The 13,964-nt window shown below is 36.6% G+C and overlaps 3 protein-coding genes across 3 annotated transcripts; all 3 read right to left on the bottom strand.

Moving 5' to 3' along the window:
* Positions 1-1,800: 1,800 nt before the first annotated feature.
* Positions 1,801-3,397, bottom strand: LOC127804163 (WEB family protein At1g75720). The gene is made up of 2 exons (XM_052340953.1): positions 2,872-3,397; positions 1,801-2,545 (listed from the first exon to the last, which is right to left on the bottom strand). The coding sequence occupies exons 1-2, from the start codon at positions 3,025-3,027 to the stop codon at positions 2,027-2,029; spliced, it is 675 nt and encodes a 224-aa protein (XP_052196913.1). The 5' UTR covers positions 3,028-3,397; the 3' UTR covers positions 1,801-2,026.
* A 407-nt stretch (positions 3,398-3,804) lies between these two features.
* LOC127804079 (uncharacterized) lies at positions 3,805-5,487 on the bottom strand. The gene is made up of 3 exons (XM_052340807.1): positions 5,283-5,487; positions 4,741-5,183; positions 3,805-4,593 (listed from the first exon to the last, which is right to left on the bottom strand). The coding sequence occupies exons 1-3, from the start codon at positions 5,374-5,376 to the stop codon at positions 4,051-4,053; spliced, it is 1,080 nt and encodes a 359-aa protein (XP_052196767.1). The 5' UTR covers positions 5,377-5,487; the 3' UTR covers positions 3,805-4,050.
* Positions 5,488-8,102: 2,615 nt separating this feature from the next.
* LOC127804169 (gibberellin-regulated protein 1-like) lies at positions 8,103-9,026 on the bottom strand. The gene is made up of 3 exons (XM_052340961.1): positions 8,777-9,026; positions 8,626-8,704; positions 8,103-8,513 (listed from the first exon to the last, which is right to left on the bottom strand). Exons 1-3 carry the CDS (start codon positions 8,879-8,881, stop codon positions 8,332-8,334), a joined length of 366 nt encoding a protein of 121 aa, XP_052196921.1. The 5' UTR covers positions 8,882-9,026; the 3' UTR covers positions 8,103-8,331.
* Positions 9,027-13,964: the final 4,938 nt, after the last annotated feature.

Below are 13,964 nucleotides of genomic sequence, written 5' to 3' on the forward strand. Positions count from 1 at the left end.
TGGAGTCACGGCTGTCGTCGCCCGTGGCGGACTTCTTGATGAACTCTATGCAGTCGGCCATGGCCTCGCTGTGATGAGGGTCGTGGCGGTGGCTGTAGCAAGATCTATGGCCGGCGCCGGTTGGTTGGGGGCTGGTGGTGGTGGTGGTGGCCTTGGAGAGAGCAGAGAGCATGATCAGCCGGAACACCGCTTCCCGGAGGCGGTCGAGCAGAGACACAGGAGACAGGCGGCGGCTGTTTCGGCCGCAGGTGTTGGCTCTGAATCTGGGCATGCAGAGGTAATTGGTCTTCATGATTTGGCTCCTTTTTGGTTTTTGGTTTTGGGTTTGTGCGGTTTGCTTCTTGGTGGTCTCTGATTTCTAACCATGTGGGCATGTGATAGTGCGAGAATCCATGACATAGCACTTCGTATTTTTATCAGTTTGGTCCCATCGCGTTCAAACCATACAAATTATTTAATTAATTAATGTAATTGTAATACGAGGCGATGATGATGCATGCTATCATCATGATAATGTATCATAGTTTGATTATATGTTATCGAGCGTTCAAATCATAATTAGACATAAGTATATTATATATATTCTAAAAATTAAATTAAAAATATCATAATATATAGTTAGCGCTGGCTGAGATACCAAGTTTTGGGGCAGGAAAAATGATATATTTACAATATAAAATATATATATATATATATATATATACCATCTGATCATTAAATTTGAAGTCCAAACTTATAGTAGAAAAATAATTAATCATAAGCCTTTAAATTATAAATAAGCAGGTGAATGAAAGGGAAAGGTTATATAGTTAATATAATGATACTGGGCAAATAAAATTAAAAAAAAGCCATAATTGAGGAATCTATTGGCATTTTCTAGACTTGTCCCATGAATTATTATGCTGGAGTTGGTGCGGGAAATCAGTCACAAGTCTTCTAAGACTGTACATGTTCAACATTTAGATCGATATAAATGAGTAATGTGCATTTTGAAATTTCAAAATTATAACACTATATATATATTACGATGGAACTTATGTACATAATGGGCACCATTTTGCTAATTACCTCGAATTTATATAATCATGGTCAAAACTTCAAAGCTGAAGAAGAAGAAGAAGAAGAAGATGATGATCAGTTTGGCCAATTATTTTGTGGTAGTACGCTGCGAGTGGGCTCACATTCATGATGACATGCATATATGGGCATCACTATATATATATATACTGAATACTTGAATACAAAAATATATTTAAAACCGACTCGCCGACCATATAACCCTCTTGTCTCATCTTCCAAGAAGACGACCACTGAGACCAATGTTCTTCCCTGAATTCTCTAAACAAATGGTTTGGCAGAAACATAAACATTGTATGTGGAGCAGAGCGTACTTAACGCCACAAATTTTTACTTTTTAAAGTTCATTTTTATTAAGTTTCAATATTTATGAGTCTACTACAATAATAAATTATTGATGTACGAATTTTTAATTAAAAGTGATTTTTAAATTTATAATGTAACACACATATATATATATGTATGATATTCTAAATTATCGAAAAATAAACTATATTTAGACGGTGAATCCTCAGCATGCCCACGAGACTGGATTTGCTGTCGGTGTGTCTGTTTCTCAAGAGTACTCTTTTGTTAGCATTGAAAATGTTTGTTTCATGGACCAAACCAAATCGTCATCTTAACTGGATTTGCTATGGTCCCTAGCTAGCTAGCTCCACATTGGCTTAACCTTTTGTTTAATTAGCAAATGAATAAGGATGTAGCCGACTGTGTGACAATTTAATTATATATGTATTTATTGCACCCTCAAACTAGAATAATTTCAAGTAATTAATATCGATCTTCTCAACTCTAGAGATCAAGTCCAATAGAATCATCATGACTGGGTACTGCTTCACAAGAAGAGAAAAGAATTGGTCAAAATGAAAGCCAAAGATAAGAAAATGCAAATGCATGAACACGAAATTAATTAAGCTGCTTTAGTACGTAATTAATTAATCAATTATCTTCAGCCTCTGGGAGAGTGGCATTCATCCTGGCTTCCTTTCTTCTTCGAAAACAGCCCTCCAAGCAAAGGGATGAGAGGCTTCCTCTTCATCTTCTTCTTCGAAGGCGGAGCAGTCGCCGGCGGCTGAACGTCGGCGGTAATGATTTTAGCCAGAGAAGGCGGACTGGCAAACTTGACAGACCTTTTCTTCTCAAAGTACTCCAATCCATCTACCTCTTCTCCTTCTTCTACTTCAGCTTGATGCTTGACTAATTCAACTGATCTGCTGGCGTTCTCAACGAACTTGAGCTCTTCGATCTCGGGATCCACCGGCTGTTTGTGGAATTCTCTCGTCTTCTTCAACTGCTGCAACTCTCTCTTCGTTTGCTCGAGCTCCTGCTTCAGAGATTTGAGGCAGTAGGACATGAGATGGCCTTCCTCTTTCGCTTTCTCAAGACTTTGTTTCGTCTCTTCGAGCTCGACTGATACAGCTCCGAATCGTGACTGGTATTCTCCATTTTCACTTGCTCTCGTTTGCATCTAAGAGCATATTATATATAATTAATTAACTCGTAATCCGTTCAACCCAGAACTGATATTAATTACATTGATATTAAAGCTATAACTTCTCTTTTTCATATCAGAGTGCTCGTGTAAACGTAACAGTTTATTTAGAATTTAAATAATGCGTGTGTTTTTACAATAATTTAGGATATGTTTGTAAATATTTTTTATATATTAATCATATAAATATAATTAAAAGTCTTCGTTTAAAAGAGTTAAACTTTAACAAATCTACCTTCATGACTCGACTCGACTCGACTCATTTGAGAGAGAGAGAGAGAGAGAGAGAAGAAAAGAAGAACCTCTTTGAGCTTGTGGGCATAGATTTCTCCGGCCAATACCCGTTCGCCAAACAGCAGAACGGCCTCTTTGACTGACCGGAAAGGCGGCCTGGTATCGATCTCCGCACGTCCAACCACCACCACCCCCTCCTCTCTTTTGTCGCCCATGTTCGTCATCGTTCTTCCTCCGGTGAATTGTGGCGGCGCGGCGTTCTTGTTCTTCTTCTTCTTCTGCTCTCTTGGTCTTGGAATGTATAATGAGACAGAAAAGGAGGAGGGAGGTTGTTATTTATGTGGCAGAATAAGAAAGAGGGGAGCCAGCGGTCGTTAGCCGGAGGAGCTAATTAATGAATGAACAGTAAACAAAATTATTATCTTCTAGTTCATTTCTTCGCGTCCACTTCACTGGAATTCTGTTAATTGACGCTGATGTGCTGCAGCTTGGTGGTTGCTCCCTCCTCTCCTCTCTCTAATTACCTTCTCTCCTCAATCTCATCCGCAGGGAGAGAAGAGAGAGAAAGAAGATTCTTTTTGGAGGGGACCCAGATTGAGATGGACATGGCAACTCTATTTAAATCAGTGGAGTGGTGCCCACGTTTTCACACCCTTTAAACACAAATGTATTTTTTCTAAACTCCTTCAAAATTATATAGTGTTAGTTTGGGGGGGGGGGGGGGGGGGGGGGAGCTAGGACCCAGGGTTCAGTGCTTTTGCTAAGAGGTCAAAGACAATTTAAGTTGGTTATCTTATAAAAAAAAAGAAAAAAGAAAGACAATTTAAATTTTTGTACAGTAAATGTCAAATCTTCTATACCCCATTTTCTTTTTCTTGATCCTGAATATTTTAAATTTATTTTTTTTCAAATTAACCTGCATTTCTATATATGTTCAAGGGAGCAACTTTAGAAGCCGACCCCCCTCACTTATATGTGGCTGCACCACCGCTCATTTATATGTGGCTAATGAAAGACGCAGCAAATTGATGAAAGAACTTTGATTAAAATTCAACCAAGAGGAGAGAGTCCCAATCAGTTTAACTCCCAGTATGAGTATCCCCAAATTCAAACAAGAATGAATAATATGCAGAAGAAAAGCAAAAACACAACCAAATCCTAATGTCAAAATGGTGGGGTGTCACCACAAGAGTGACCTTGTTTCTCAAATCTCAATCCCCCCCACCTCAATGCTCAAAAGTCAGCTATCAACAGTCTTCTTCTTCCTCTTCCAATCCATCCTCAGCCTCAGGGAACCGAAAGTGCTTCCCTTTCGGCATCGGCAAGCCCTTCAAGCGCAGAACACCGGCTGATGCTTCAGTTTCAGCTTCACACTCTTCTTCTCCTTCGATTTCATCCTCACTGTTGTACACAAACCGGATGTGCTTGCCGCTGAATTTGGTCATGTTCTTCTCTCCGTTCACGCTAATCCTTCTAATCCCTTCACACAGTTCATCCACTAACCCTCCATCATCGTTTTCGTATTCCTCTTCTACTTCTCCAGTTTCTTCGATTCCCACCTCCTCGTCTTCTTCCTCTTCCTCGTCTCTGCTACTGGCATTGACCTGAATAGACCAGACAGATTCGTTATCATCCTCCATGGATGATGACTTCTCTTTGCCTTCGCTCTCTCCTCCTTCATGTGTCACCACAGATGATGATGAATCAGAGCCCTCGGATTTCTCAGAGAAGTCGAGGAGTAAAGATCTGGTTATCAAACTCTTCTCCGGGTCAAAAATCTCAGTAACCATCTGATACACAATCCAATAATAATAATATTTAGGGTTGCTTTAATACCATTCGTCACGCTCAATCATGTGCAAAAGAAAATCAAGAAAAAACTATACAAAGATTTAAGGAGCTAGACTTGAGAAAGATCGGAAGAAATCCAATCAAACCTGAGAAATCTCCAGCTGTTCTTGGACGGGCGAAGGCGTGACAGAGGCCAGGCAATTGTTCTTGAAGCTCTCGTCGTCTGAGAGGTTCAGGTCATACGGCGTGTTGGCCGGAGTAGGTGCCAGAAGCCCCATCGGAGAGTTGACAAAGCCTTGGAGGTGAAAAAAAGGCCTCTGTTCAAGCGAGATCTTCGAAAGCTCGGCCTCTTCTTCCACTTTCTGCAAGAGGGTCTTGACTTGGCCCCTCAACAAGGCCTCCCCAGAACCAGGAGTCTTGGCCTGCTTCGCTTCACTGTTCTTCTTCTTGGCTATTGTAGATAATGGAGTTTCCAAGCTCGCCATTGCAATCCCAACGATCGGCGAATCGTTCGTGATATCGATAAGCGCAGACCGATCTTGCTGCTTCCTTGATTTCGAAACACCCTTTTCAGAGTCTTCAACTTTCCCTGCAAATATCGATCAAAGATCAATCAGAACAAAGAAACTAAGAGAATCGTCTGTATATCGATCTTTGAAGAAAAGATTGAAGAGTGAGAGTTTCGCACTTGACATAGGTATGTTGTTGTTGGTGCCGGGCCTGTTTGCGGAGGCTAGGGTTTGAGATCTCGTGACTCTTCTTGTTGACGATGGGGTTTCCATTGGACCGTTGCTTCAAGAAGGTCGCCTGAATTCTGAAATAGGGCGCCGTAGAACGTTGTTTTTCTGGACGCCGGGGCTAGAGAGAATGGAGACAGTATCGTAAGAGCAGTAAAGGAGATGTCCCGAGAGCAGAGACGTGAAGGTTTTATAAAGAAAGGGTTTGAGATTGAACGGTAATATGACCGTTTGAGCGTCACAACTAGCCGTTGGAAATATTTTTGAATTGCGAATGCCCACGCTGAGTACGGCTCCCACTGCACAGTTCGTTCGCTTCATTGCCAGCCTGGACGGTTCTCGATCGCTGGGATCCGCGTCAAGTCCGCTAACAACCCACCCGGTTGCATGTCGGTTTGGCCCAAGATAATGTCCGTGGCCCAAATATAACTGAACGCCTCAAAAATTAATGTCCGTGGCCCAAATATGACTATTACAATTTTTAAAATACTCAAAATGTTAATCAGTCAAGGTACAATAAATGTGTATTATTTTTAGAAAAAATATATTTATTAAACTTTATTTTTAATTTTTAAATAATTTTATTAATTTATTAAATATTTTTAAATATGATACATTTATCCAACAGCATAATAACCATAATTATAAATTACTATTTCATTAATCAAATTTATTAATATGCTTACCAAGCAAACAAAATAATTAATATTTTACTATTTAAAATATTAATATTTAATATTTTTACCAAGCAAACAATTAATTTTAAAAATAATTAATATTCAATAAAATAAATAAATAAATATGAAGTTTTAACTTTTCATTCCAGAGAAGTAACATGATATTTATTCAATTTTGTAAGATAATTTTGTATAATAACTATATTAGATTGAGAGAATTAATGATAAAAAAAAAACTTTAGCTTACCACATAAAAGGATTCTTGAACTATTAAATAAGAGTAATGTTATTTATCTAAATTGAAAATATATCTCTAGTCTAGTTGGTATCTTTTTATTGAAAAATGAAAATGTACAATGTAAATATAGACACTCACTTTTTTATTTTTTAATGAAAAAGTATCGACTAAACTAAAGATGAATCTCCAATTTAGATAAATAGAATTACTCATTAAAAAATACGACAGTTAACTCTTTAATTAAGATGGTGTTCTCTTTGTGTTTCAGTTTTGTGTTTTGAGTGTCTGTTTTGAAATTGTTGAAAATACGTTCTTTTTCAAAACAGAAAACTAGAAAACGCGTTTATTTTGAAATTTTAAAAACAGTTTCTTTTTTGTTATTATGATATTTTATTTAATAAATTTAATTTAAAATAAATTATAAATTTGATTCAAATACTTTAAACTATAAAATAAAATAAAATAAAAAAATCAACAACCTTAGAAATATCATTTAAAAAAATTAATACAAACAAAACATATCACATATTTAGTTTAATAAATAAAAAAATCAAATAACACACACAAAAAAAAATTAAATCAGAAAGCCGCAATCCATTTTCTTCATCTAGGATTTTCTATAAGGCCATCTTCTGCATCTAGGGTTTTCTATGAGAGGCGCTGGTCATAGTCATAGTGAGGGGTACTGGTCGAGGTGGTGGTGGCTGTGGGGGGCCAGGTCGATGACAATAGTTGTGGTAGGGGGTGTTGGTTGCGATACTGGTCAAGGTGGCAATAGGGGAGTGCTGGTCGCAGTGGCGGTGGAGTTGAAGGTCGACAGCAGTGACAGTGATTGTCGATGTCCAAAAAACAAAAAAAAAAAGAGAAATCTTAAGATAAGAGAGAGAGAGGAGTGGGTTTGTGCGTGTGTAGGTGGAGAGGGGATGGAGGGGGGTTGCTTTCTGCATTTCGCATTTGTTTGGTGTTTTTAATGTATTTTTATTGAAAACGTCCAAAACAATAGTTGTTTCGGGTTTTTTTAATAAAATTTTTAATTATTTTTAAAATTTGAAAACAGAAAACTGCCCAGAAACAAAAAAAAAAAGAGAACAAGCCCAAAATTTTAACACATTCCCTCGCTCAACCATTCTTTTCGTCACCTTAAGTTGTGGCATTAGTTTTTGTTAAAGAACAAATTACATATGCATTATAAGAATGTGAAGGGGCTTAAGGCGATGAAAAATTAATTGCAAAATAAAACATTCAAAAATTTTAGTTGAAAGAATAAAAATTACATTTCTTAATAAATCAATGACCTCTTATGTAGTAAACATAAAAAAAAAAAAAGAAAAAAATCCTCAATATACATAAATAAAAAATATATATAAACTCTCTGCATAGCAAGGGTAAGGAGGTGGTTATCCTTGTATACCTATCTTCTATGTTCAATTTTCCTATTTTTAGTAATTGTTGATAAATTGTATACCCTAACATAATTCATTTTATTAAAATTTAATTTTGTATGTATACTATTTATATTAATTTTATTATTATAAATATTTATTAATTTTGGGTGAGCTGGAAAAAGTTTCCTCATTTATGTGAACTTTTTCCTTTTAAAATAGCTTTTTGATTTTTTTTCAATTACAGTAAATACCAACGACGATTATCCTATCTATATCATTGAGTCATTCATTCAACACTTATAACTTAAAAATAAGATATTGTAAAATAAAGAAACAAAAATTCCTCTACTTGGTGACACTTGTCACCAAGAAGATAATCCTTGGAGATGTAATTTATCTTTTTTCTTAATCTTAAATTTTATGTTTAAAGTATATTATTAATAATGAATTTGTAAAAGAAAACGAAAGACAGAAAAGTAATTAAGCAGACGGAATGCACTAATCAATCACCATGCCTTCTGCCTTCTGGGGAGAGACAGAACAGATTACAGTACAGAGATAAGTGATTACCACTTGAGCAAAAAGATTAAAACTCCATTTGTACAACTATCTGATTAAGGTCGAAATCAGATCATAGAGGCTAAAGAGGCATCCCTCTCGCCGGTGCAAGTGCAACATTGTCTCAATTCTCAAGTGCAATTCAGGGGCATTTGCGAACTTTGTTGTGAGTTTTGAGGCGGGAGTAGCAAGGACACGCCTCGTAGTTGCCGTACGTCCCCGGCGGTACGCAGTGGCACTCAGCGCAGCAACTCCCGCACGCCCTCTTGCACAGGTTCGGCCTCGAAGACAGGCGGCACCTGCTGCCGCACGCCGCCCCACAATCTGAAATTGTTTACAAACCACAGCCAACACGGACATCACATCAACCACCACCAATAATATAAACGAGCAAACGAAGAAACTCTCTCAAATATACGATGCAAGCTGTACAAACCTATGGCCGGCGCCGGCGCAGGAGCGAGGGCGGGTTTCGGGGGAAGAGCGATGGGGCTCTGAGCTCCAGTCACGCCCATCTGCAAAATTAACACCGGAATGCTAGTAATTGAGAGTAGAAAAAGAAAAATAATCGATAACCAATTAGTTACCATTTGGTTGGCATCGGCGACTGCGAGGCAGAGAAGTAGGAGAGGGAGGAAAGAGGCAGCGGTGAATGTTGTAGAAACGGCCATGGTGGAGGTCTGGAATGGCATGTGAAGTGCACTTTTAATTTATAGAAGTCTTAGGGTTTAGGGTAAAATCTAAAGAGAGAGTTGGGTGGTAGATAGGCTCAATAAAGTGCACTTTTAAAGTGCATATATGAAGTGTTCTACAGCCTGGATCCAAACAGAAGGCAAAGGAGTTAAATTCCGATGCGGTGTCGGTGCATCTAAGGCTTAACTTATGATGACGGTTTATAAGAATTTTAATATGAAAGCATTTATTGAAAAAAAAAAATCATGTACATTGTTAACAAGAGTGAATATAAGGTGTCACGTTAATTTATAAAGCGTATTTGAATTTATAGTAAAACGTACATCAATTTATGAGATTTTATTAAATTATTATTTATTTGTGAGGACAACATTTTCATTTTCGTACGAACAGATGGAGTCTTGGGTTTTGACTGTTGACCGGAGGTGACAACATGATAGGGACAAGCGGGCCCATATAAAATAAGTAAAGCAGAAAGGACAATTCATGATTCAACATATAAGAAGAGAAATAATTTGTCTCTGATTGAATGGTGCAATAAATAATATATCGATATTAATTTAATAAATTATAAATTATATTTTATTTTACGTCAAAATTAAAAATTTAATTTGAGATTTAGCGCTCATTTTACACTATATTTGGGACGGAGCTTTTATCATCAAGACCCCTGGACCCCCCCCCCTCTCTAATACTTGATGGGCTTTGATTTAACAGCAATATGAATATGAGAAGGAAAAGGCTGGATCTTGAGTTCGTCTAAATGATTATATAGAACTAAATGGGTTCAATTTGTAACTTTTTAAAAATGGCATAACACATAAATATATCTTTTAAATTATGATTTATTGTCCTTTCAATATATCTTTTAAATTATGATTTATGTCTCTAAATTTCAATAGGGATTTTATTACACACTTGAAATTTAAAAATTGGACCAATCACACACTCCATGGTCCAATCAATACTGCCCGTGTAATCACGTGCGATCGATCTGCAATTTCATCGCCATTCATCGCCTTGGCCGACAATCAACCCCCCCGCCTTGGCCCACCCATTGTCAAACTTCACATTTCCATCGATAATCAACCGATCTGCACATTTTCATCGCCGTTGGTTGACTCGGCCAACAATTGACCTCTCCCTTTAGCCCACCCATCTCCGCTGTGGCCCAACCTGATTGACTCATCAACTGTTGGCCTCCCTAGCCAGCGACCCATCTCCCCCTCCATAGTCGGTGATGCACCCCTCTTTCGCGGATTCAAAAATTTATGTAAAAGAAGATTGAATTTTTTTTTTAACATATAAAATTATACATTATAAATTTTAGGATGGATTATAATTTTTTTAAGACTAATTTATTATTAAAAATTATTTTTTATATTAAAAATTATTTTTTAATATAAAAATTAATTTTAATTATGAACTGGCGTAGATCCGTCTTTGCCCTCCCCTGTCCCTACTAGGCAACCCACCTCCCTCATCCCTTGCTGGCGACCCACTGACCGAGCTCTCTCATCTCTTTTCGTTGATCGACCCCACACCTCTTATGCTATTAATCAATGTGTCATCTTTCTCGTCACCGACTAATTGTGATTTTTTTTTTCTCACTATCAATCTCAATTGACAGTGCTATTCATGTCGAGGCTGAGTCATTGCCAGAATAGACATGGAAGGTCGAGGATGCAATCTGTCGAAGTGCATGTGTGGGCTTCATGCAATTTTGAAGATTTCATACATGAAAGCGAATTAATATCTTTTCTTTTGTATATTGAATAAGGTAAAATACAATTTTTTTCTATACGTAATATTTTATTGTCTGATATTTGAATTTGTTTCTTGAGCTTGTGTTACTGAGGGGTGATGCGTGCAATTTTTTTTCAGTTGCATGATCTTCCATGCTTGATCATGTCTAGTATGCCATTAATGGGTTAACGAAAAGGGTTAACGAAAAGAGTGAAAGAGCCTGAGAAAAATAATGTTATTTTCTATCTTTTGATGTTTGATTGGTAATATTTTTTATAGAATTTGATTATCTTCTTGGCATTTCATGTTTGATAGGCATTATTTTTCATGAAAAATGACACATTTTTTATGAAATTCAATGGTAAAAATGTATTGAAAAATATTAAATCTTGTACAGAAAAATTAAAATAATAACGTATTTTAAATTAATTAAATCATTTTATCAAATAAAACTACAAAATTAATTTTTTTTTTGTTTTCCAAAGAAATAATTTATACTTAATTTTTTATTTTTATACATTTATATTTATTAATTATTAAAAATACAAAATATAAACAGTTTGCAAACCCTCCCCCACCCACCTGCTCTTCTCTCTCATCCCCCAGCCGTCGCCCACCCCCTTGCCCTTCTTCTCTCTGGCCTTCTTACCTCCGTCGGACGACTCAGATTCTTGCTAACTTGCCTGCCCCCGCTTAGTTGCTCTTGCCTTTGTCTGGCTCCGTCGCTTGTAGGCGCTGACTTGGCCTTGGCCTCGCCAGTCACCCCTCGTCCTCGGTCGTCGCTTGCCCTCGCCGATCGTCGGTTCTCCCATCGTTCTCTTGCTTGCTACCTCTGGCTCTCTCGCTCAGTAAGTTGGTTGCTTCAATTGCCAAGAAAATTTCAGCTCCTCTCCCAAGGAATTTGGTTTCCATGATTTGAAGGAAAATCCACTCAGATGACCATAAATGAAAAAATGAATTCTCTAAAAAAAAATGACTATCAAACAGTGTACAAGTGGGGATTTGGATGAAAAAAATGCTTTTTTCTTTAAAAAAAAATAGCTATCAAATAGGGCCTTAGATCTTCTGAGTTGAACTCTAAAATTGTGTTTTAGGGAACTTGAAGTTGATTTTACGTAAAGGACAAGTTAAACTTGTTCATATTGGATTATGTAATGAAAAAGTTCATTTGATAATCAAACATTCAATACAAAAATATCCCATATTGATTAAACCCCCTGTTGGTTCATTTCATAATCAAATATTCAATACAAAAATATCCCATATCCCCTGTTGGTTCATTTCATAATCAAACTTTAAAGACAAAATATCACATATTAGCCTTTAGTATTCAGATTATAGACACATAGCAGATTAATAGGAGATTACAAAGAATTAATTAACAACAAAATCAATAGCAATATTAGTTGGTAGATGTTGCCCAGAAAAATACGCAAAAGGGAGTGTATTGGGCTTTTAAAAATTAATTAATAATTTTTTATTTTTTTAAAAACTCTTAAATTTATAATTTTAATATGTGATGATTGTAGTAAAATTAATAACAATAAAATCACATAACTACAAGAAACAAGAGAAATTTATAGAGGTTCAGCTCTAAAGATTCTAATCCTTTCTCTCAAGACTTAGCTTGAGGTTCCAATAGGGAGAATTAACACTAACTTTTAATTAGAGGTAGAACCAACATATAATTATTTATCTAAGTAGGAACCACTAGCATACTACTAGCCAATATAATCCACTTTGTTCCCATATTTTCGTGAGATTGCCACGTAATTTAAGCAAGTTTAGAATACCAAAAAATTGGCTTGATAACAGTTATAAGTACCGAATCGACTGTAACGAATGTCCCGAAGTGTAAATGTCTAAAAAAATAATATGGTCTCGATAAGCGTTTTGAGATAGGATTTATGGTATTAAAAGAAATAGGAATTGAGACAGTTTTCAGTATAGCTAAAATACAACTTCGATTTAGGCTGAAAAATCGAATCATCATAGGAGACTCCTAGGAAGTCAACGAAACCCTAAGGGGGCTCCGGTTTCACGTAAATATAAACCTTGGAGTAGTTTCAGGACAAAACAAGGGTCTTGTGAGGGCGCAATAACAAACTCGTCTTTATCAAGTAAGCTTGAAGTTAGTAATTTTGCATTTTAAGTATCGTAAGACAAATTAATTTAATGATTTAGGGTGTATTTATAATTAATGAAATGTCCAAGTATAATACAAAGGAAACATTGGGTTTAATTGTGTAAATTCTCATATATTGGTGCAGTATATGTAATAAATATATAAACATAAGTGTGTGTGTGTGTGTGTTGGTGGCAACTTCTAGAAAGCTTTCGCGAAGCTTCGTGGGGTGAATAAGGAATGAAAAGGAAGGGAAATAGAAGCAAAGCAATGGGGGAGAGCATTTGATACTGAGAGATCGGAAGAGAGAGAGATGGCTGAATTCGGCCATGATAGTAAGTAATCGAAGCAGGTGCACAGCTGAGGCAACTCGATGAAGGCCGGTGGTCATGTGGTGACAAGAAGTAGTTGGCAAGGTTGGCGGAGGTTGACAAAGAGGTTGTCAACATGGGTGGAAGCGGCCATGGCAGTTGCGGTTGTTGTAGCTGGGCGGCCGCGTGAGTGAGGTGGCTGCTGGTGAGACAGGCGATGGCACTTACAAAAAGCAATGGCGGTGGAGGTGGCTGGCTGTGGCGGAGCAAGCGGATGAGCGTGTGTAGCTAGAAGTGCAAGAAGAAAGAGGAGGAAGAAAAAAAAAGAAAAATAAATAAAATGAGGGGAAAATAGGAAATGAGTAAGAAATGCATTTATCAAAACAATTATCCTTTAATTCAAAATAAATTTACTTTATACATGAGTAAGAAATGCATTTATCAAAATATGAAAATTTAAATATAAACTTTTGAGACATAAAAAACATGTTTAAAGACAATCCACATTTAATTCAAAATAAATTTATATTTTGCATGAATAAAAAATATATTTATATCATAAAAATAGTTTTATTATCATCAAAATCATATTTACTTATCTTTGAGCTTAACAATAGATTATAAAATCAACACTATATGATGGTAAGTTATAGAGAATGCACGTCCCCAGGGTACATGTTAAGTAGTTGGGTCACGATAAGTTGAGATTCGTATTAGTAGGTCGTATGTTCGATTCATTGTCCTGTGTAATAAGACAAAACATTCACTTACGATTTACCTTTTCTATCAAAATCGAGGGCACAAATGGTGGAAGACTGTGCAAGAGCAGTAATCCCAAGTTACAAAGAATGCACGAGAGGTAGTTTACTGGATCAGTGATAACAACAACCTTGTGATGAA

This window comes from Diospyros lotus, chromosome 6 (assembly GCF_014633365.1).
Source record: "Diospyros lotus cultivar Yz01 chromosome 6, ASM1463336v1, whole genome shotgun sequence".
Taxonomy (NCBI): domain Eukaryota; kingdom Viridiplantae; phylum Streptophyta; class Magnoliopsida; order Ericales; family Ebenaceae; genus Diospyros; species Diospyros lotus.

Excerpts from the sequence above, each read along its gene's own strand:
- LOC127804079 (XM_052340807.1), bottom strand. The coding sequence starts at position 5,376 with ATGGAAACCCCATCGTCAACAAGAAGAGTCACGAGATCTCAAACCCTA. Across the intron at positions 5,184-5,282 it reads CAACAACATACCTATGTCAA|GGAAAGTTGAAGACTCTGAA; the intron begins GTGCGAAACTCT and ends CGATATTTGCAG. Across the intron at positions 4,594-4,740 it reads AACAGCTGGAGATTTCTCAG|ATGGTTACTGAGATTTTTGA; the intron begins GTTTGATTGGAT and ends ATTGTGTATCAG.
- LOC127804169 (XM_052340961.1), bottom strand. The coding sequence starts at position 8,881 with ATGCCATTCCAGACCTCCACCATGGCCGTTTCTACAACATTCACCGCT. Across the intron at positions 8,705-8,776 it reads TCGCCGATGCCAACCAAATG|ATGGGCGTGACTGGAGCTCA; the intron begins GTAACTAATTGG and ends TTAATTTTGCAG. Across the intron at positions 8,514-8,625 it reads TGCGCCGGCGCCGGCCATAG|ATTGTGGGGCGGCGTGCGGC; the intron begins GTTTGTACAGCT and ends AAACAATTTCAG.
- LOC127804163 (XM_052340953.1), bottom strand. The coding sequence starts at position 3,027 with ATGACGAACATGGGCGACAAAAGAGAGGAGGGGGTGGTGGTGGTTGGA. Across the intron at positions 2,546-2,871 it reads ATGCCCACAAGCTCAAAGAG|ATGCAAACGAGAGCAAGTGA; the intron begins GTTCTTCTTTTC and ends ATATGCTCTTAG.